Source organism: Pelobates fuscus, chromosome 5 (assembly GCF_036172605.1).
Source record: "Pelobates fuscus isolate aPelFus1 chromosome 5, aPelFus1.pri, whole genome shotgun sequence".
In the NCBI taxonomy this organism is placed as follows: domain Eukaryota; kingdom Metazoa; phylum Chordata; class Amphibia; order Anura; family Pelobatidae; genus Pelobates; species Pelobates fuscus.
The window spans coordinates 1,013,464-1,038,227 of NC_086321.1; the positions used below are offsets into that span (position 1 = coordinate 1,013,464).

Genomic DNA, 24,764 nt, shown 5'->3' on the forward strand with positions numbered 1-24,764 from the left:
CAGTGGCCATTGGAGTAACTAAATGACCTCCATTTGTTTAAATATACATAGGGATTAAGGAGAGAGCACAGGTAACTTTTTTCTTTTGCTTTTACTATATGTATTAGCTGATGTGTACTGTAGTCATTGCTGCCGCCCAGGAGTGATGGGAGTGAGCGCAGGACTTTTCTTTCTGTATTTGTATTCAATAAATATCAAATTCAATAAAATTCCCTGGTCTACACAGGATGTAAGTAGGCCACCTGACATCCTCCATAAGCCAGGATATACAATTACAAGAGGTTTAAAGACATAGAATAGACTAGAGAATACGAAGAGGGGAGAGAAGTATAACAGAAGAAAGGAGGCAAGAAGAGCAGGAGGTTGGTGGAAGGAGATAGGGAATATAGGAAACTAGAGAAAACTCTATTTGGTGAAGAACTACAAACTGGACTGTTTGACCCTTGTGTATTTAGCCTTGTACTTGCAATGCCATGACATCTGTGCTTGAGGATCTGTATATTCTAATCTGCCTCTCACTGAACTAACTTGTGGGAATTGATTGTGCCTGACCACCTGGAGAGCTATTAGTGTTTTCTTTCCATGACGCCAGCTGGATTTTTGTATATGAATACTGCTAAAAGGGAGTTGAAAGAGACATACAAAAATGATGACCTGCGTGTGGCTTTATGTTTTCTTTACCATCCTCTGTCATAGTGGTCTATGTGAGGTTGTGCAGAACTTCTCAGATGTACCATCTTGCCGGAGATTCTTTTACCAAGGTCAGGAACCTCTAGGTCTGTCCTCCTCTAAAACAGCCAACATCTGCCAGCGTCTGCAAGGTGTGTATTACTATGCTACACTGTATCATCGTGTTGCCCGTGTGCCAATTTACTCTGCCTATATCCTGGAGCAATCCACCACCTCCCGGCCAGACATATCTTCTAGCAACTGGTACCTGGAACCCATGGTAAGAACTGATAGCTCAACATAAAGTTTTACTAGCCCTATTTCTATTAATGTAAAACCTACTAATAGGATGGACCTTAGTATGCATGGACCACACAAAATGTTTAATCCAGAACACCATCCAGAGCCATTTTCTTTAATCATGCTCATGTTTTATTAAAATGTGTGCAGAAAATATTTGCATTGTACACATGATTTAAATCCAGGTGAGGTATACTTCACATGATTCCTCTCCCCAAGCTCTCACACAAGGACCAAGTATGTTTCTACAAGTCATGGATGCAAAATCCTGCAGTAAGAATTATTGTCTTAATGCCACATGAGCACACAAGGCTTTAAATCATAGGCGTGCGCACGGGGTGTGCCGGGTGTGCCTGGGCACACCCTAATCCCCGCGGCACGCGCTATGTATTGAGACCGGCAGGGGAGATCTCAGGATCTCCCCTGCTGGCTCATGCAGAGCCGGCGCTATCCGAGCGCCGGCTCTGCGCTCAGCCTCCCCTCAACGGCTCACAGGCAGTGAGGGAGGCAGGAGAGGAACCGGGGAGCTATTGCCAGCAGCTCCGCCGGGTTTCTCTCGCGAGATCTGAGCGTTGCCGTGGCAACGCTCAGATCTCGCGTGAGTGAACTCTAGCCCTGCGGGGATGGATGGCAGCAGCAGGATCCCCCCTCCCAGGCATAAGGTAAGAAGGGAGGGGGGATAACTGATATGCCCCCACCTCCACTGGACCACCAGGGAAAGCAGCAAGGAAGGATCCCCCCTCCCTACATAAAGTAAGAAGGGAGGGGGGATATTAAGTAATGTACCCACACCTCCACCCCCCACAATCACCCACACACACATATACACAGCACCAACACACATACAGCACCCATACACATACACAGCACCCACACACATACACAGCACCCATAGACATACACAGCACACACACACATACACAGCACACACACACACATACACAGCACACACACACATATACAGCACCCACAGACATATACAGCACCCACAGACATACACAGCACCCACAGACATACACAGCACCCACAGACATACACATCACCCACAGACATACACAGCACCAACACATACACAGCACCCACAGACATACACAGCACCCACACACATACAGCACCCACACACTTACAGCACCCACACACATACACAGCACCAACACACATACAGCACCCACACACATACACAGCACCCACACACATACACAGCACCCACACACACAGCACCTACACACATACAGCGCCTACACACATACAGCACCTACACACATACAGCACCCACACACATACACAGCACCAACACACATACACAGCACCAACACACATTCAGCACCCACAGACATACACAGCACCTACACACATACAGCACCCACAGACATGCACAGCACCTACACACATACAGCACCCACACACATACAGCACCCACACACATACAGCACCCACACACATACAGCACCCAGACATACACAGCACATACACACATACAGCACCCACAGACATACACATCACATCACCCACACACATACACAGCACCAACACACATACACATCACCAACACACATACACAGCACCAACACACATACACAGCACCCACACACACATACAGCACCCACACACACATACAGCACCCACACACACAGCACCCTTACAAACACACAGCACTCTCACACACATTACACAAACAGCACTCTCACACTCACACAGCACACTAACAGTACCCTCACAAACACAAACAGAACCCTAACAAACACACACAGCACACTACCAGTACCCTCACACACAAACATCACCCTCACACACAGTACATTTACAGCACCCTCACAAGTGCACACACACAAACAGCACCCTGACACACAGTACATTCACAGCACCCTCACAAGCACGCACACACAAACACCCTCACCCACATAGTACACTACCAGCACCCTCACACACACATCACACTAACAGCACCCTCACACAGCACACACACAGCTTTGTGTCTGTGTGTATATATGTGTATATATATATATATATACATATATACATACATACATACATATACACATATATATATATATATATATATATATATACGCCGCGTGTGCTTGTGCTTTAGGGTGCACACCCTAATGCAATAGGCTGCGCACGCCTATGCTTTAAATAATGTATGTCGTGTGAACTATGTGTTCATTTTGGGTTCACAATGTATATAGCCACTGACTGGTCAGTAAACATAGACTGACTAAGTGGCTACTAAGAAAGACTGGACATACCCCACTTGCAATACCTCGGGTTGTCTACTTTTGTAAATGGTATGCCATATTGGGGGTAATTCTCATTCCTGGGCTACCATACGCTCTCAAAGGCAACATAACCAATCTGGCAAATTTCAATGTGAAAAAAATGAAATGCAAGCCTTATATGTGACTCTCTAACTTTCCAAAACACCATAAAACCTGTACATAGGGGGTACTGTTATTCTCGGGAGACTTCACTAAACACAAATATTAGTGTTTTAAAACAGTAAAACATATTACAACAATAATATAGACCATAAAAGTGCCGTTCGCTTGTAAAAAATGCGAAAAACTTCACTTTTACTTAAAATATCATCGTTGTAATACAATTTACCAGTTTGAAACACTAATATTTGAGTTCAGCGAAGTCTCCCGAGTAAAACAGTACCCCCTATGTACAGGTTTTATGGTGTCTTGGAGAGTTACAGGGTCAAATATAGTGCTTGCAAATTAAATTCTCTGCACTTTCTCCCTGTGTTGTCAGGCATGTCAATCAAATTTTAATTAATCAAATCACATACCGGTAATTACGTTAAAAGATTATTTAAATATACACGTAGAATTTTAATATATATGCATTTATAGGTATTTAAATTCTATGTGTATACTAATGTAATCTTTTATGTAATTATATCTATATATCTATCTATATATCTATTTATTTACGGTTATTTGTATTTTATATATAGATAGATAGATATAGAATGTCATTTCATTCTAAGTGTATTTTGTTACCGATATATATATATATATATATATATATATATATTAATAACAAAATACAGTTAGAATGAAATTACATATGCATATATAATTTATATAAAATTTTGTTTCAATATTTTATTTTATTATTTTATTTATTTATTATTTTAATTATATATAATATATATATACATATTATATATATACATATATATAATATATATACTATATATACATATATACTATATATACATATATAATATATATATATATATACATATATTATATATTATATATATATATATATATTATATATTATATATTATATATATATAACTATATTTATTTTATTTTTACACATGTCTAATTTATTTCTTTTATACTTCCCACCAGCAGGGGGACTGTCTGATATTTCAGACAGTCCCCTGATGTAGATTAATTTAGAAATAAACAAATATGTTTAAATGTCTATCTGTTCCTGTCCAAATCTGAGATGATTAAATTGCGTATACGCAGAAGTAAGCTCACACTGACACATGGAGTTCAGGTTAAAAGCACTTCAGAAAATGTAATGCCATCTAGTTGGAAAACAGTTATGCAGGCCTTTTTAAAGGCAAAATTACATCATCATTGAATATCAGATAATAACAAATAAACATCATTAATTGGATTAAATGTTATGTGACTATATCAGTGTCCACCCATCAATATTATTAATTGGCTCAGGGGTTTGAGTGACCAGCTAGGTGTCCTCCCACCGGGAGGTGGTATTGTTCTGGACAAGGGTGTGGACAGAAGGCTCAGGCGCCATCTTTCCCAGCATGAGGTTTACTCGGTGGAAAGGGGGGCTTGAGCGTCATTTTACACAGTCAGTCTCATGATCAGGTGCAAGGTTCTTTTATGAATAGAACATTTCATTAGGCCGGCGTTCTCATGGCCTTGGCTCTGGCCTTGGTTATACTTTGTTGCATGTTACAGGAGATTCAATAATTCCGGAGTCAGCTATGTCTTTATAGAAAATACAGTCTCTGTTCATTGTATTAAATGTACTGGGAAATTCTGTCATGTAATGTAGTTTAAGATGGAGAATCTGTCAGGTAATGAGGACAAAATGGAGGGTTTGTCACAGTGTGAGGTTAAAATGGAGTTAGTACAATAATTCAGTACAAGTTCAATAGAGATTTTTAATAATTCTACATCAGTCCCCCCTATGAAATGTTAAATTCTAAAAGATAAACTTTATTGGTTAGTTTCAGAAGACAGGTTAGCCCAAAGGCACAAAACCCTATGAAGTAACGGTTCTTAAAGTCTTCTTAGTTCTTCAGAGGGACATCATAAATAGACAAGCTTACATTACCATATGGACCTGTGTTATCTGGAATATAGGCACAACAAGTCATGGTGACAGGTAAACGTTGTTGGTTGCAATAGATATAATAAATGCAAATCAAAATATTATTATTATTATTAGCAGTGACGGTTGGGAAAATGGACTCAAACTTTCCTTTTACTGCAAAATCATCTGGTACCCCCCTTGGCACACCTATGGCATCAATATATATATATATATATGTCAAACTTTCCCTTTAGAGGGGTGCTCCTCTTTATGTTCTGAAGCATGAATGTTGTGTGTCAAGAGTACCTTGTCATGTATTATGTGTATGGACATAATAACCTTGGCTAGGGCGCATTTGCTTATGCATTGTAGTATTAAACCTGTCCCACGCTACATCAGCGTAGGTGGACTCGGATCATTTAGTCAATATTAATATCACCACAAACTCAGGATGGACAAATAATCCTGAGGAAGCTTGGCGTTTGGATCTCTTCAGCTTCACGAGGTCTCCTTTTGGGGTCCTCGGCTTTCCATCGATGGCAGGTGGTCAGGCATTATTATGGCCATCAAACACCTACTTGCTGGTATCTTTTTATTTAACAAGTCATTTTTTCTTTAGAGTCAAAAGTGTGTCAAAATCAACAAATGTTACTTCTCATGTTGCAGAGAGAGAGAGAGTCTTGAATCTGGAACAATGAATCCACTGAGTGATCTCTGCAACTTTCACAATGCACTATTGGGTATATGGTCTTGGTTGTCACATTGATGACCGGCTAGGCTTCTGGCCATCCTGACAAAATGTCTATTATAACTAGTGCATATTTGACCCAGTAGCTCTTTGTCACCTGGATTCTTGAAAGGGATATTGAGAGTTAGCTAGGTGCTTAGGAGTATTTAGAGATCAAAGAGTTCATGAGGGTCTTGGATAAGTATAAAGTTCCATGGGCTCACTGCCCAGTACATGTTTTTGGGTAAACAGAGCTTGAGAGTGTTGGAGTACAGCGCGTCTTCAAGGGTTGCCCCTTTCTGTTTTTCCAGCTTTGTATTTCTTCAGGGTCAGCAGCTGCTTGTCATTCTTTCAGAAGCTTGAGATCTGTAGGTAGGATCTACATGGTGAGTATAGAAGTTTCTTTAGCGGACACCATTCTGTCCACTTCCCTTGGTGCACTTGTGGCTTGGTTGGCAGCTTTTAGTCAGCTGAGTGGTGCTTCTTATCTTCCAGATTGATCCAAAATAATGTGCTGCACCCAGGGCATATCTTGAGTCAGTGTAGGTATTGGCATGTCTTCCTTCAGGCATTTTGTATGCCACTGAGAAGGCTGTCAATTCAGCGTCTTGAGCAGATGTGGGTGAGGAAAGTGAAGATGCTTGACGTACCTGATCTTCTGTAGCAACAGCAAATCCAGTATGGTACCTTTCCTCTTTATCCGCAAACAGAGTGGAGTCAGGATCTGGTAAAGCTACTGCATGCTCTGTTGAAAGGTGTCTTGTTTCTTCTTTCATCTGTTCAAAGCAACCATGAGGAGCAGTAGAAGAGGTTTCCTCACCTATTTCTGTGTGAGATTGGGGGGTATTTGCCTTTTTATTCACAGTTCTCTTGCTGACCCCCCTATGTAGAGATTTGTAAATTGAATGTTCATGTTTTGTTCTAATGAGTCAGGTTCCTTTCATGAGATTTCTGGGGACTTAGTGAAGAAAAAACATGAGGGACAGCCACCTCCCTTACAGGTGTCTTACTTCCATGGGAATCTGGGTCAGGACCGCACTATTTCCTTGAGAGTGTCCAAAACAGTTCTTTCATGTCTGAATAATTTTTCGTTAGTGTGGTATTCCCCCCTGGGAAGTGGCGGAAGAGTGGCCAGAGCAACTTTTCTTCAAAATATAATGTTGTCAGGTAGAGGCAGAGTTGTCTATGAGCGGAGGAAATTGGTAAGGAATAAGAAGGGAGGAAGCATATAAAGGATATAGATATGGTGGTGGGGAGATGGAAGAATGAGTAGTGGATAGAGTGAGAGGGGAAGAAGGTGGAGTAGGAGGAGAAGGTGGAGTAGAGGGAGGAGTAGGAGGAGGAGAAGGAGGAATAGAGGAGAAGGTGGAGTAGAAGGAGAAAGTGGAGTAGAGGGAGGAGTAGGAGGAGGAGAAGGAGAAATAGAGGGAGGAGTAGGAAGAGGAGGGAGGAGTAAGAGCAGGAGGAGGGAGGAGGAGGAGTAGAGGAGAAGTAGGAGGAAAGAGGAGAAGGTGGAGTAGAGGGAGGAGTAGGAGGAGGAGAAGATGGAGAATCTGTCAGGTAATGAGGACAAAATGGAGGGTTTGTCACAGTGTGAGGTTAAAATGGAGTTAGTACAATAATTCAGTACAAGTTCAATAGAGATTTTTAATAATTCTACATCACCCCCTGCTGGCAGATCCATAGCCAGCTATAGGAGGCCATGTGATCGGTCTTTGAGAGCGATCACATGGCCCCCGGGGGCCTCATTTGCCAGAGGGGGGCTGCCTGGGCTCTCAGGCAGCCCCCCAGAAGAGTATCGCGGCGGAGATGAGTACACCTCTCCTCCTGGGGGCTTAAGCCGTTACGACGTACCATGCCGCCGCAACGGCTTTAAAGCCCTTTTAATGCGGGACGGCATGGTACGTCGTAACGGCTTAAGCCCCCAGGAGGAGAGGTGTACTCATCTCCGCCGCGATCCTCTTCTGGGGGGGCTGCCTGAGAGCCCAGGCAGCCCCCCTCCGGCAAATGAGGCACCCGGGGGGCCAATGTTCTACCCAAGAACAAGAATTTTAATGTAGACTGATTTCTTTGAGTTTGAACACTTATCTATAGTGATGTCGCGAACATGAAATTTTTTGTTCGCAAATGGCGAACGCGAACTTCCGCAAATGTTCGCGAACGGGCTAACCGCCATAGACTTCAATAGGCAGGCAAATTTTAAAACCCACAGGGACTCTTTCTGGCCACAATAGTGATGGAAAAGTTGTTTCAAGGGGACTAACACCTGGACTGTGGCAAAACTCCCATGGGAAATTACATAGTTGATGCAGAGTCTGGTTTTAATCCATAAAGGGCATAAATCACCTAACATTCCTAAATTGTTTGGAATAATGTGCTTTATGTATCGATCAGGTAGTGTAAGGGTTACGCCCGCTTCACAGTGACAGACCAAACTCCCCGTTTAACGCACCGCAAACAACCGCAAACAGTCCATTTGCACAACCGCAAACTCCCCACTTGCACAAGGTTGGATACCAAGCTAGCCATGTCCCGTTCCTTGTCCTCACTGATGTCATTGAAGGTCTCTTCCTCCACCCAGCCATGTACAACACCAAGGGTCCCCGAAAGGTGACAACAAGCCCCCTGTATTTTTTTTTTAAATGTACACTACAGTTACACCAGATATGAGTTCCACTGGTGTGACACTGTGCCCTGGCAGGCCCTGAAACGCACACGTGTGAATGAAACTGACTGCTATTATATTACAGTCAAAAAAGTTTTTTGTTTTTTTTTAAATGCAAGCTATTGTGACACCAGATATGAGTGGTGGCACTGGGACTACCTTAAAAATATTGGATATCGCTAAAAATCATGATCACTATATACTAGACATGTGCAATTCGTTTCTGTCCGAATTAAAATTCGTCCGAATTTCAGATAATGCGGACATTCGGGTGCTTCCAAATGTCCGAATAGTTGAATTGCCGAAGTGCCGAATTGCTGAAGTCCCAAAGTGCAGAAATTACCGAATTTCCGAAGTGTAGTAGTGTCAAAGTGTCAAAGTGTAGTAGTGTCAAAGTGTCAAAGTGTAGTAGTGTCAAAGTGTCAAAGTGACAAAGTGCCAAAGCACAGTATTGCCTACGTACGAATATACTTACCCAGTGAAAGAAGAAGAATGTTACACTATATACAATTTCAAATAAAAAGTATACAAACATAGACAGGATTCAGCTGTAAGCATTTGCAACATTTACAACAATCAAGTAACACATTCATATAAAATGTAAGTTACTAAGCCAGTCAGTGTAATGACCGGAATGAATAAGTAGATAACTCCCTAATTCCCACGGTATTAGGGAGCTATCTACTAAAAGGCTGAAATACCTAAATTGGTCTTTCAGCCAAATTTACTAGCACGAAGTAAAGATTTCTTAGTATTAGTAAATTATGCCCCTACTCGCTATACTGCGAGTAGGGGCATGTCTATTAAACAGTGAGCAGTCTCTGGCTGCTCACTGTTAAAAAAAAAAAAAAGGGTCCCCCCTCCCTGAGCGGGTGGAGGCCCTAAAGTAAAAAAAAGGGGGGAGGACCTATTGTCCTCCCCACCGGCCCCCACCCCTAAGCGGCGGGTGGGGGCCCTAAAGTAAAAAAAGGGTGGAGGACCTATTGTCCTCCCCACTGGCCCCCACCCCTGAGCGGTGGGTGGGGGCCCTAAACAAGAATAAGGGGGGGGACCTAATGTCCTCCCCCCTGGCCCCCACCCCTGAGAGGTGGGTGGGGGCCCTAAACACAAATTGGGGGGGACCTGAGCGGTGGGTGGGGGCCCGGAGCGTTGCCATGCCATGCTCCGAATCTCGCGAGAGGAACCCGGCGGAGCTGCAAGTTAGAGCTCCGCCGGGTTCCTCTGCTGGCAGGCTGGCTCCCTCCCTCTCTCCCCCGCCGACGGACGGAATATCCTGCATGTGGGCCGGTGAGGGAGATCTTTGATCTCCCCACCGGCCTGCCAGGGACTACTGCAGGGCCGGCACTCGGATAGTCCGGTCCAGGCCCAGTCCGGGCCTGCTCTCAGGGAACTGTTCAACAGAACCTTGGGTCGCCCGGGAGCCACCAACATCAAATTCGTCAGAGTTCACTGTAACGGATCGACGGGCACCCCGACTGAGTACCTCCGTTAAAGGATGTTCCTAGTGCTTCCTGAGGACTCCAAGAACTCTGGCAGACACCGCAATCACCGAACCAGAGAAGCATATGAGTACTCTCCAGCATATGAATGTTGTATACAGTGAATAGGTTTACACTCCTAACAGTCCAACTGGAACAGCATACAATGAATCCTCCCCCAATAATGAGACGACACTTCACTTTAAGGGTTAAGCAGGAACTCTGTGCTGGTACACCCAGCCTGGTTTTTATTACGGTCTTGCACATACAGGACCGCCCACAGATAGGTATAAAATAACCAATGACATAACGGTTATATCCCACATATTCTGCTTGGGAGATAATGGAGTTTCTTACTGTATCTACGCAATTATCTCCAAGCTAAAACTTACATTTTTATAAATTTGAAACTATACATCACATTCACATAAAAATTACATATTCACACTCAATCCGTTCAGGGGAACAACATATTAAAAAATGGCACGAATCAGACCAGGGGTTCAAAAGTTAGCAAAAGTATTTTTAAAACCCACTGTCAGCATGGCTTTCCGGCCCAAACCAGTATCACAGAGGCTTCTATCCTGGAGATAATTGGGAAGTAATCCAATTATCTCCAAGGACAGAGGCAAAACTCCATTAGCCACATGGCTGCAAAAAGACATAAAATTACACAATTTTACAATTACTACATAAAACATATACATGCAACATATCCCCAGATAGCTTAGGTCTGAGCGCCCATTATTGAATGGCGCTCAGACCACACACATACCGTTCAATTGCCATGGAGCTAAAGTCTTTCCCATAGTCTTTCATTATACGAATGGGCTCCATGGCATAACTATCTGGGGTATCACCGCTCAAACAGGACAAGCACCGAATGACCCCACTTTCGTGTCTTTGCAGGGGAAAATCAAGTGTTTCAACATGGGGCCATAGTCAGCAGGTAGGAGGCGGGCAACCAGGCTTCTCCAGTGGACAGTGGCGAGGTTGGTTTCGCCACACTCACCGAGCACTGAGACCGAGGGGCCCACCGGAGACTCTCCCAAGGGACGCGATCTGCTGCCTGGCTGACTTCCAACTCAAGGAAGAAATATTGCGCAAAGCGTGCGGAACGGAGAGAATCACACTAAACGGAGTGGAAGTACAGCTTTACCCAGACCTCTCCCCGGCTACCCTGGCATACCAAAGGGCGATGAGGCCCCTCACTAGAGCTCTCCAAGCAAACAAAATTAGATAGCGATGGAACTTCCCGACAGGGCTGCAGGCCTTCACTGCTAAGAGCCCCTTCACAGTTTGGCACCCTGAGGACTTAAGTGACTTAATGGTGGAACTACAACTCCCACCCATCAACATGACCTGGCCGGATCCCCTCGCTTTCTACACGGAGAACCCTGAGAACCGGGGGCCTCCACCCCTGCCCTGCAGAAGCAGGGGGTCCCGCCAGCAGGCCACCCGGCTCTCGGGGACCGCAGCATAAGAGATCCAGAGACGGACACAGCACATAACCGCAAGTAACACCCCATGGGACTCTCTTCACCCAGGGCGCCAGCCCTATACGAACACTGAGGCCTAAGCTGACCGACATGCAGTACTCAAGGAACAAGGGGGTGGGGATAGGAGTTGGGGGAATGTCGGGTCACCCAGCTTCTGCTGGACAGGCCTCCCATGTAACAGTATGGCTACCACACACTGAACAGGGTGAGGGAGTGAAAGGAACCTGCAGTGAAGGGAGCCTCACACAGATAGACCTCGTTACGGTAGGGGAGGGGGGCTGGAGAGGGCAGGGACCTAGGGGGGAGACACTTTAAGGTAAAGACACAGTGGCAGGCAAGAAGGATGCCGATGGGGAGCGGCCTGTCCTGGCCTCGTGGGGGTGGGGGGGTCGTTTACCCAGACTGGACCCCAGAAGCCCTGTGATGACCCAGGCGAGCAGGCGGGGGGCCCCACCGGTGGGGTTCACTCACTCACAGACCAGGAACACATGCAAATTCCAGGGGGGGGGGGGGGAAAGGTACACTGGGCGAACAGATACAGCAGACCCAACCATTACCCCTGAGGCCAACCTACACTGGATCGCTTTGTCCTCACGATGCTCACCCCACCTATGGACCCAACCCGAGACCAACACAAAGGGGAACACCTGAGAGGGGCTAGGGATGAAGGGGATACCCCATGGGGGGAACGGGGACCTGATCAGAGGAGAGGGCACACTCACTATGGAAAGAGGGAACAGGGAGGAGTCACCCGAACACTCTGAAATGGGTACCTGTACTGTGGAATGCGCTGATGATTTATGCACAATAGTTTACAAGTTAATATATGATAGTATATGTTCTAATGTAAGGTTAAGTTGTACTGTACATGCACGCTCACACTGCAGACATCCACAACCAACTCATCATTTGACCAGGAGCCAGAGGGCTACTTGCCACACCGACGAGGATCAAATTGACGACACGACTCTCATAGACAGAGCCGACCAGGGAAACCACAGGGACACGACAGGTAGAGACCGAGACACTACTCTAAGGTATCCGCCGACCACGTGGACACGGGGAGGGCTGGACCCACCCAGAGTCCCCTTACCTCCTCCTACAACCTTGTAGGGCACAGCGACCCTAAAGAGGTGAGTGAAATCCGCGGACCACAGGAGACTGCGGACTTACCACTCCTCGTCGCTTACACCTCTCTGTCACCTAACGGGGAGAAGTACACACACACACATTTCCCACCCCCATTGTTTTCCCTACCCAACAACCCCACCCAGACAAACCCACCTGACGTACTCCTCCCAGGACACCCAGACCCGACTGTGACTCACAGGCCAACTGATACAGCCATCACTGCACCACAACGCAAATCGCACTAACACCGGACTGCCTTACCATCCTCTCCATTAACGCCAGAGGCCTCAACAAGCCAGAGAGGCGTTCTGGGGCACTGAGGGACTTCCACGCTTAACGAGCCTCCATAGTACTGATACAAGAGACACATTTTAGGGAAGGATGCAGGCCGAAATTGACCAATCATCATTTCCCGACGGGCTACTATAGCGACTACCATGCTGGGAAGTCCAGGGGCACTGCCATCCTGATCAAAAAAAGGATTCCCTTTGAAGAGGGGGGTCAGATGACGGACAGGGAGGGCAGATACCTCTTCCTAAGAGGCACAATTGCAGGCCAAACATCTATGCCCCTAACCCCAGGCAACATAGATTCCTTGCAAACACACTTAAAAAGCTACAGTCCAGGCAGCATGGGAGCGTCATGACGTGTGGACGTGCGCACGCACGCACGCTCGCCGCGATGACGGAGTAGGAGGGGAACCCGCCATGCACTGCCGAGGTAGCCGCGTCTGAAGTGCCTCTCCGCGCCATGCAACTGATGTCATCGAAAATTGTCTCTCTCCCTAACTGATCCCTACAGGAAGATTTGGCGGCGAAAGCCGAAAGTATATGCTCACGTTCTGAGCACTGTACTCCGAAACTATTCTCTCTTCTCTACTCTGCAATTTTGGAAGTACAGCCTGAAGAGAACCACGCGTGTTTCTCCCCAGACGCCAGGAACAACATGAAGTAGATTTTGCATTTCTTAACTCAAACCTTCATATTCTGGCTGCTATTTGCGGCAGTAAATATAAAATCACACTGTAATTCGGTGTGTTTAAAATCAAATTTATATTGGTGACACTTACATTTCGTGGCCTCTGTTTAGGCCAACAGTACAATATTTCCTATATACATATAACTGGATTACTGGAGACAATGAATATAGTTTGAAATCCACAAATAAAGAAGGGAGAGAGAAAGAACTAAAGTAGAACCAAGAGAAAACAAAAGGGGGGCAAGGCAAGGAAAAAAGGGTGAAAGAGAGGAAGAGAAGAAAAGAGAACAGAAAAAACAAGAAAAAAAAAAGGGTAAGAGGGGAAAAGGAAAAAAATAAAAAATAAAAGAGAACTAACGTAATGCAAAGAGGCTTTATAGACCTCGATATATTTGAGGCTCCCATATTTGTATAAAAAAGCTAAAATAAATAAAATATCGAAATATTTCGCAGTAAACAGGAAAAAGAAGGAAGGAAAAGCGGAAAAAAAAAAAAAGATACAAATCAAGTGAAGACTAAAATCAAAGGAAGACCGAAAGAAACGATAGAAAAGTGGTGAATTGCTACAATATTATACACACAAAACAAGTATGTCCCAAAGAAATAAAGACTGCTCAAAACACCATATTGTAAATACTTCCCTCTCTTCAATATTACAGCCAAAAAGAAAACTGAAACAGAAACAGAGGGAGATACAATAGTGTAAATCTGATAAAACAGAAATAGATAACTATCTCTTTAAATTGCACACTCACAAAAGTAGAGCCATAAAATGACCTGGCTCTAGTCTGGATAGCGATAGGATTCTTAAGGGAGATCCAAATCCCACTCCAGCAGATGAGAAGGATGCTACAGGAACAATGACTGCTTCAAATAAAATATAACATTTATTCAAGAAATAAAAAGCAGCATAAAACAAAGTCCATATAGTCCATATAGTCACCACAATCACCAAGACGCGTTTCGCCAAATAGGCTTCCTCAGTTGGTGAATGTTCAGTGTGAATAGTCTCTTTCCTCTTAATATATTCAATTTTGGCGCCCTTTTCCTCCGTGGAACGCATCCGATTTCGTCAATGGAACGCATCACTTTCATCAATGGAACGCACCGTTCATTTCCTGTATTGTCATGTGATCGGACAGCCTAATGTATTTTGGAACGCACGTGCGTTCCACCGCTCTCCACATCCGCTTCCTACACCAAAGGACCAGCGGGCATGACGACCGTGGAACGCACATGTGTTCCAACAACGAGAATTTAAAGAGGAACACACCTTAAAATAAAATAACATTAAAAATAACATAAATATAATGAATAACCATCTTATATATTTATACAAGGTGGTACATAATCATACAAGGAGACCAATAATAGTAGAACAATATAATAAATTAGAATAGCAGCAAAAAAGAGTATAATTCTTCAATATAACGCAGCAAAGAGAATATAAAATACCAGGATATTTTGAGAACATATAATGAATATAAAATAGTTAGAGTCCTACAAAACTAATGTGTGCCACGAATATATATATATTAGAACAGAGGGGAAGCAATTAATATATATACAATTGCTACAATATGGCTTCGAAAAAAATCACACGAAATAAAACCCTCTACTAGGAAAGACAAAAAAGACTCCCTCCAAGACAAATCTCATGATAAATCATTAACAACTTATTTCTCTCCCCAGCAACAAAAGAACATTAAACAGAGATTAAACGATATGGATCTGACTTCGGAAAGTCTGGATTCAGACCCAATAAGTAATCCTGATAAAGATTTAATAACTATTTCCTCGCTCCAAACTAATCTTAAGGCCAACCTAGATGAGATTAAAGCTGAATTGGCCTCAACAGCCGCAGAAATCAAATTGGACATCAAAACTGAAATAAATGCACTTGCTGCAAAATGGAAAGATTTGAACACCATCTAAAACAACTAGACTCTCAAGTTAAAAATTTAACAGAAGACTGCGATAAGGTACAATGGGACATTTCAAACTTACAAAATAAACTGATTTAGAAGACCGATCTAGGCGTAAAAACCTACGCTTTAGAGATATTCCAGAAAAAGGCAGACAAGAGGATGTAAAGCAAACTTTGATGGACTACCTATCTGTATTGGGTGTACTGTTTAATTCTTCTAACCAGATAATTGAGAGATGTCACAGGACATTCAACATACATACAGACACACATACATACAGACACTGACATACATACATACATACACACACACACACATTCATACATACATACAGACGCGGACATCCATACACACATACATTCATAATGGCATACAGACATACAGACTGACATACATGCATACATACAGACATACTGACAGACATACATGCATACAGACATCCATACACACAGACCTACGTTCATAATAATATGCAGACATACATTCATACTGACATACATATATACATACATAGACATACATACAGACATACATGCATACAGACATACATGTATGCATACAGACATACACAAACATACATAGACAGACATACATACGTAGACATACATGCATGCAGTCAGACAGACATAGACATACACACAGACATACATACATACATACAAACAGACATATACATACATACAGACATACATACATAGACATACACACAGACAGACATACATACATACACACATAGACATACGGACAGTCATACATGCATGCAGACAGACATACATACACAGACAGACATACATACACAGACAGACATACATACACATACATGCATCCAGACACACAGACATACACACATACAGACAGACATGCATGCATCCAGACAGACATACATACATACACATACATGCATACAGACATACATACAGACAGACATACATACATATGCATACAGACACACACACATACATACATACAGACAGACATACACATACATGCATACAGACACAGACATACATACAGACAGACACACATACACATACATGCATACAGACAGACATACAGACAGACACACACACATACATACATACAGACAGACAGACATACACATACATGCATGCATACAGACACAGACATACATACAGACAGACACACATACACATACATGCATACAGACATACATACAGACAGACACACACACATACATACATACACATACATGCATACAGACATACATACATACATAGACATGCATACAGACACACAGACATACAGACATACACATACATGCATACATGCATACATGCACACATACATGCATACAGACACACAGACATACAGACATACACATACATGCATACAGACACACAGACATACAGACATACACATACATGCATACAGACAGACAGACACAGACACAGACAGACATACATACATGCACACACACAGCTCATTTTCCAGCCACCCTCCTGTCTCTTACCTTTTCTTTGCAGGAGGGTGGCTGGGGATGATGGGAGTCGGCGCTGCTCCCTCTTCATTGCCGGGCTCTCCCTCTTTACGGCTGGGCGGGCAGGCGCGCTCCTCCCGCGCGGAGTAAGCTGGGAGGAAGTGAGCACTTCCTCCCAGCAGCACTTGCGGCTGCTTTTTTTTTTTTTTTTTAAAGGGGCCCGGTCGCGCTATACAACGGCCACAGCGCTGACCGGGCCCCGGAAGGAGGGGGCTCATCGGGTGGCCTTAAGTTGCCTGATTTATATATTGAATTTTATTCATGCTCTAAAATGAATAAACTACAATCTTCTCCGGAATTGAGAATGCATTTAAAAGACTTACAAACTCAAATTAATTTAAACGAAGAGGAAAAAATTAGGTTAAATATAAATAAATTAAAATTAAATCACTATATTTCGGGTAACAGAGCGAGTAAAGGTCTTACTAGGAGATTACGTAATCAACATGCTAAAAATAGAGGAGAAAAACTGGTGGCTGATCAAATTGTATACTCTACCCCATCTGAGATTGGACAAAGGTTTAACCAGTTCTATCAAGATTTGTACTATCTAAGGTTGTCCCCAGAAATAAAGGATATCAAGGGATACCTATCTAGCTCCCAAATTCCGAGAATCTCTTCCCAGGATCTGACCAATTTGAATAAGAAAATTTATCCTGAAGAAGTGCAATTTCAAATTGATAGACTAACTACAAATAAAACCCCTGGCCCTGATGGCTTTACAAACTTATATTATAAATATATGAAATCTTATCTCCTAAACCCCCTTACTGAAATGTTTAATCAAGTTGCAGAAAATGAGGTCATACCAAGGGAATTATTACAATCAAATATTGTCCCTATTCTGAAACCGGGCAAAGATAGTACGGACCCAAGAAACTATAGACCAATTGCATTAATTAATGTTGACATGAAAATATATTCTGCCATCATTGCTGAGAGAGTAAAAACGGTTATTCATAAACTTATTCACCCAGATCAAATAGGGTTTATCCCCGGAAGATGGGCATCAAATAACACCCGAAAGCTCATCGATATTATTGGTCTAGCTAAAGTTCATAACCAGCCCCTCCTGGCCCTGTCTTTGGACGCAGAAAAAGCGTTAGACAGGGTCGGGTGGGGCTATTTAAGAGAACTCCTTAAGGCATATGGCTTTGGAGGTTGGATATACACTGCAATTATGGTATTGTACTCTTCTCCCTCGGCCAGAACCCAGGGGCGTATTAGCCGCGAGGCAAACAAGGCATTTGCCTTGGGCGGCATTTTCCAGGGGGCGGCAAAAATAGCCGCCCCCAAACGCCCAGGGCAAATGCCTTGTTAGCCTTGCGGCTAACTGACATGCCGTCTGGGCGGGCGGTCTGCTGGGCAGTGCTGGCGGGCGGCCGGCGAGGGAGCACTTCCTCTGAGCTGTCTGCTCAGCTCCCTCGCGCGCCGCAAAGTGAGGCTGGGAGCCGGAATATGACGTCATATTCCGGCTCCGCCTCCCAGCCTCACTGTGCGGCGCGCGAGGGAGCTGAGCAGACAGCTCAGAGGAAGTGCTCCCTCGCCGCCCGCCCGCCAGCACTGCCCAGCAGCCACTGGACCACCAGGGAGAAATAGGACCCTCCCCCCCAGCATTCCCAAAGGTAAGGAGGCTGGGGGGGGGGGGGATTTAAAAAAAAAAATGTGTTAAATATGTGAGTGAGTGAGTATGTGTGTATGTCTGTTAGTGTGTGTGTGTGTGTGAATGTCTGTTAGTGTGTGTGTGTGTTAGTGTGTGTGCGTGTATGTCTGTTAGTGTGTGTGTGTGTCTGTCTGTTAGTGTGTGTCTGTCTGTTAGTGTGTCTGTGTATGTCTGTTAGTGTGTGTGTGAATGTCTGGTAGTGTGTCTGTGTATGTCAGTGTGTGTGTGTGTATGTCTGTTAGTGTGTGTGTGTGTGTATGTCTGTTAGTGTGTGTGTGTGAATGTCTGTTAGTGTGTGTGTGTATGTCTGTTAGTGTGTCTGTGTATGTCTGTTAGTGTGTGTGTGTGTATGTCTGTTAGTGTGTGTGTGTTTGTCTGTTAGTGTGTGTCTGTTAGTGAGTGTGAGTGTGTCTGTAAGTGTGTGTGTGTTTCTGTTAGCGAGTGTGTGTTTCTGTTAGCTAGTGTATGCGTATCTGTAAGTGAATGTGTGTGTGTGTGTATTTAGAAGGTGGGGCGGGGGAAGGGTGGGGGTGGTGCGGGCGGGGGGAAGGGTTGGATGGGGGTGGCGTGGGCGGGACATCCGTCTGACAGGGATGTCTCTTGTCGCCGCTTCTCTATATTTTATCTCTCGAACCCCTTGCTGTTAATATTAGAAATAATCAGTTAATAAAGGGGGTCCCTATGAAATTTTATGATATTAAGATTGCATTATATGATGCCTTGATCACTCTTACATCTCCGGAAGATTCATTAGTAGCACTAATGGAAGAAATTGATAAATTTTCTAATATCTCTAATTTCAAGTTAAATGTTTCTAAATCTACTGCTCTAACCATCAATTTATCTTCGACTCAGGTGGAAAGGCTATCCCAAAAGTATCAATTTATTTGGACTGATACAGAAATTAATTATCTGGGTCTCAGTTTCCCTGCTAATGCCTCCCACACCATAGAGAGGAATGTTATGCATTTAATGAAAGATATGAATCAAAATTAAAAAAAAAATGGAAAAACTTAGAAACTCTATGGACAGGTAGAATAAATATAAACTCGTATATTCTACCAAAATGGTTATATTTATTTTCAATGGTCCCTCTTAAAATCCCTAAGGAGTGGCTACTGATGATTCAATCTGCCATTAACAAATGTATATGGAAAAATAAAAAGCCTAGAATAAGTCAAAAAAATATCTCTAAAAAATTTCCCAGGGAGGACTAAACTTTCCAAGTATTATCAACTTATATTATGCTAATTCTATACGACATATATACACTCTACAAGAACCTCATTTTTTTTTCTGAACCTTGGTATAAAATGGAATCTGAAGCTTTACATGTTTCTAGTCTCTATTCTTATGTATGGTCAGACCCTGGGAAGCTCCCGACGGACTTGCCGAATTGTTTAATATCGTTGGCTTAGTCTTTGGAAATTTGGGCCGAAATTAAGAAAATTTTGGGCATAACCAAACTAATTCCTAGAACATGTAAATTAAATATATTAGAAAATAACAGAGGATTTATCATTGAGGCACTGGCCCAACAAAGATATACTAATTCTATCGGATATCATGCAGGGAGACAATATTCTACCCTTTCAACAGATTGTGGATAGGTTACATATACCATCTAAAGAACTATTTACTTACTTCCGTATCAAACATTATATTCAGAAACATGTTATCCAATCTTATTTCCCTTGGGCTAAAGAGTTGCAAATATTATTCTCTTTTCAAACTGTACCCAAGGTGATTTCGGTTGCTAATTTGCTTTTTAAAGGCGTAGATACATTTCCCTATAAACTGGTCAAAGTATGGGAAAATGAACTTAATTTAGTGATTTCCCCCAATGATTGGTTTTCCTCTATAATTCTTGTAAACAAATCTGTCCATGGTCTAAACTTGACTGAGTGCCACTTTAAGTTACTCCACAGATTGGCTAAAATGTATACTTCCCAAGATCCTACTTGCTGGAGATGCGGTACCTATTCTGGTACATATATTCACACATGGTGGTCTTGTCCATCTCTTAAGCCACTATGGACCTGGACTTTTAATATTTTCTCTGAAATATCTCTGAATGAGGTATCATTTAAAGATACAAATAAAAATCCAGCCTTGGCCCTTCTCCACTTAAACTGGCCTTTTAAATCAAGTAAACATATCTGTTTAGCTATTCACTGCTTTATCGCAACTAAAATTATTATAGCGAGACAGTGGAAATCTTCTGTCCCCTTTTCAAAAAATCTCCTTAATCAATCAAATTAAATTCCAACTGACAATGGAAAATGACATCCTTAAAAATTGGTCAGTGGTCTCAAAAAAAGAGATTGGTATTAAATTTGGTTAAAAAACTGTTCTTTACTTTATGGTAATTCATAAATTACACAGGGGAAGGGGTTACGGAAGTTGTAATTTTATTTGGTTACTGATATCTATCCCATGGACTACATGTATCTCAATTTGTGTTAACTTCCACTGAAATACACCCCACTATTTTCTTATAGATTTCTGTCTATGATATATTAATGACTTCCTGTTTTATGTTATTTTTTTTTTATTTTTTATTTTTTATATATCCGGCTGACTGATTGTTATATTTCAATGAATTATTTCTTCTTATACAGAATGACTTATTTATATCAATCGGATGTATTGTGTATGATGGTATGCATCTATTCTCTGAATTGTTTTGTAATTTAAAAACAAACATTTCGGAATAAAAAGTATTAAAAAAAAATAATAATAAATAAAAAGCTACAGTCCTTCGCGGAGGGGATTCTTATATTAGGGGGCGACTTGAATGTAGCACTCAACCCGCGCTGGGACTCCTCCTCTGGCACCTCCCGCATACCGACGCAACATCTCAACCTAATCAAAACACTCCTGACCCGCCACAAACTGATAGACTGTTGGAGGGCCCACCACCCCGACGAGAGAGACTACACCTTCTTCTCACACCCACACAACACATACACCAGACTGGACTATTTCTTCACCACGCACTATCACCTACCACTAACACGCAGTGCGGAACACGGAGTGGCGACATGGTCAGACTACGCACCTGTGACCCTGACACTCGCGTCCCCCCTCTACAGACCCAGGCTCACCAAGTGGAGACTAAACGATTACCTTCTCACCAGAATCTAACAGCTCTAACAGCTGACATAGGGGGGACGCTCAAAGAATACATTGAGACGAACACGGCCGAACAGACATCGCCGACCATCAGATGGGAGGCACACAAAAGCGTGGTTCGCTGGTACTTCATCCGACAGGGCACCACCCTCAAAAAAGAGACTGACAGCCGACATAAGGAGCTTGTGACAGAAATACGAAGACTAGACACCCTCAACAAAAACACACAACATAGGGCACACGAGGCGACATTACTACAACTACGACGAGACCTGACCAGCCTTCTCCAAAGAAAACACCACAGAGAAGTGGTCACGCACAAAGCCTTCTTCCTACTCCATGCGGAAAACTGCTGTCCAGAATGCTCGCCAAAAAGAGACAAACAACATACATTGACAGAATGAGAGACACAAAAGGCACCCTACAACGCCTACCCTCTGAAATCTTAGACATAATACGGGGATACTACTCAGACCTATGTGCCCTCCCACAACCTCCGTGAGAAAATCATTAGATACCTGGCAGCACATCCCCTCCCGACAATAGACATAGAAGCCGCCAACCAACTAGATGAACCCATCTCAATGGAAGAACTGGCCATGGCCATCAAAATGACAAAGCAAGGCAAAAGCCCAGGCCATGACGGGTTACCACTGAGGTATTATAAAACATTTTCCGACCACCTCTACTCCCCCCTGCTAGACGCACTAAACGCACTACGAGAGGGGCATCACCTCCCTAAACAATCACTGACAGCACACATCACAATCATCCCAAAAGGGGACAAAGACAGAGAACATTGCGGTAATTTTAGACCAATCTCACTCATCAACTGTGATGTTAAATTACTGGCGAGAATTCTAGCTACGCGCCTTCAAACTCACATCCCCTACTTGATACACCCAGACCAGGTAGGCTTTGTCATGGGCCGGGAGGCAAGAGACAATACGGTAAGGGCATTGACCCTTATGCACGGTCGTGGAGGAGGCAACGGAGGCCTTCTCTTGCTGTCCACGGACGCAGAGAAGGCCTTCGACAGAGTTGACTGGCAATATATGTTCCATACACTGACACACGTAGGACTGGGACCACACTTCAGGAGCTGGATTGAGGCGCTGTACGACGGACCCACAGCACATGTCGTCGTCAACGGAGCCCTGAAACAGGAGCTGGCAATACATAACGGCACAAGGCAGGGATGCCCTCTATCCCCCCTGCTATTCATGCTGGCACTCGAACCCTTCTTAGCTCATGTGCGGCACAATGCGGATATAAGGGGCATCACGAAGGGGGACACACAGCATAAGGTAGCGGCGTATGCCGATGACCTCCTGTTCTTTGTCACCAACCCAGAGGTTACACTACCGAACATCCTGAAAGCATTCAGGGAATACGGAGAGATATCCAATCTCAAAATTAACTTCTCAAAGTCCTATGTCCTGAATGTTAGTGTACCCGAGACAGGGCCGCCCCGCTGAGACAGAGCCACACGTTGCAATGTGCAGAACACAAGATACAATATCTAGGCACATGGCTGATCAAGAAGAACAAAGACCTATTCAGGGAAAACTTTGCCCCCCTGTTAGATAAATTCAGATGGGACCTGTCAGACTGGGCGAACCCACACATATCCTGGTTAGGCAGGATCCAGGTCATAAAAATGAATTTTCTCCCGCGCCTACTTTACCTCATGCAGGCCTTCCCTATCACTATTCCCAGACTTTTCTTTAACACCCTGAGACAAGCAATGGGCCGAGAAGGACGAGAAGGCCGAGAGTCAGGATGACCACGCTGACACTACCCAAAGACAGGGCCGGACTGGCTATGCCAGACCTCACCCTATACTACGAATCCTGCCATCTCCAAAGGGTCATGGAGTGGTCAAAGGAGCAGGTGCTCCAAAGTTGGAAGGACGCAGAAGAGGCGGAGGCCGGGAGGCCCCTGTCCACCCTGCCAGGGGGGGAGGGGGCGGGAGGACAGTGCTCACCCTACACAGCGGCGACGCTGCAGGTGTGGAGGGTGTGGCAAAAAGGTGCAGATTGGCGCCTTATCCATCCCCCCTCCTCCCCTTGACTCTCAACAACAGCTTCCCACCAGGCTCAGACCCTAATGCATTCAGGGATCTGCTGCACCATAAGACCCCTAAACTACACCACCTACTTGACAGGACTGACTGCAAGACGCTTCCGAACCTGCTAGAGGGAACTCCCTCCACCCCCCTACACCACCTTAAATACAGACAACTGCACAGTTACGTACGAACCCTCCCGGGAGGCACAGCCCTGACACGAGACCCCACCACGTTTGAACGAATGTGTATGGACCCAGACCCTCAACCACACGGGATCTCACTCATATACTCCATGCTCTAAAGGGAAACCCCGACAAAGAAACCGAAGTTCATGGGGACATGGGAACAGACACTAGGTAAAAAATTCACTAATGGAGACTGGGAGAAGATGTGCTACCTAACGCATCACTGCTCAGTCTTCAGCAGGACGCAAGAAACAGCATTTAAGCTACTTACTAACTGGTACCGCACCCCAACCACACTCCACGCTATAAACCCAGAACACTCAGATCTCTGTTGGAGATGCAGCAAAGAGACAGGCACCACACTACACCTCTGGTGGGACTGTGAGGCCATCCGACCTTTCTGGAAGGGCATACACGGCCTCATCCAAACGTTTTCTGACGCACCACCACCCTTTCTACCAGAAACCATGCTCTTACACCACACAAAGACCCCCAGATCACACTACAAAAAATCGCTAACCATACG

The 24,764-nt window shown here is 44.0% G+C and overlaps 1 protein-coding gene across 1 annotated transcript in view; it reads left to right on the forward strand.

Moving 5' to 3' along the window:
* The first annotated feature begins 621 nt into the window (after positions 1–621).
* The window catches only part of LOC134610546 (endonuclease domain-containing 1 protein-like), a 101,323-nt gene continuing 77,180 nt past the window's right edge, over positions 622–24,764 (forward strand). The window contains exon 1 of the mRNA XM_063453513.1: positions 622–949. Within this exon, the coding sequence (XP_063309583.1) occupies positions 647–949 (303 nt within the window). The 5' untranslated portion in view covers positions 622–646. The remainder of the gene's footprint in view (positions 950–24,764) is intronic.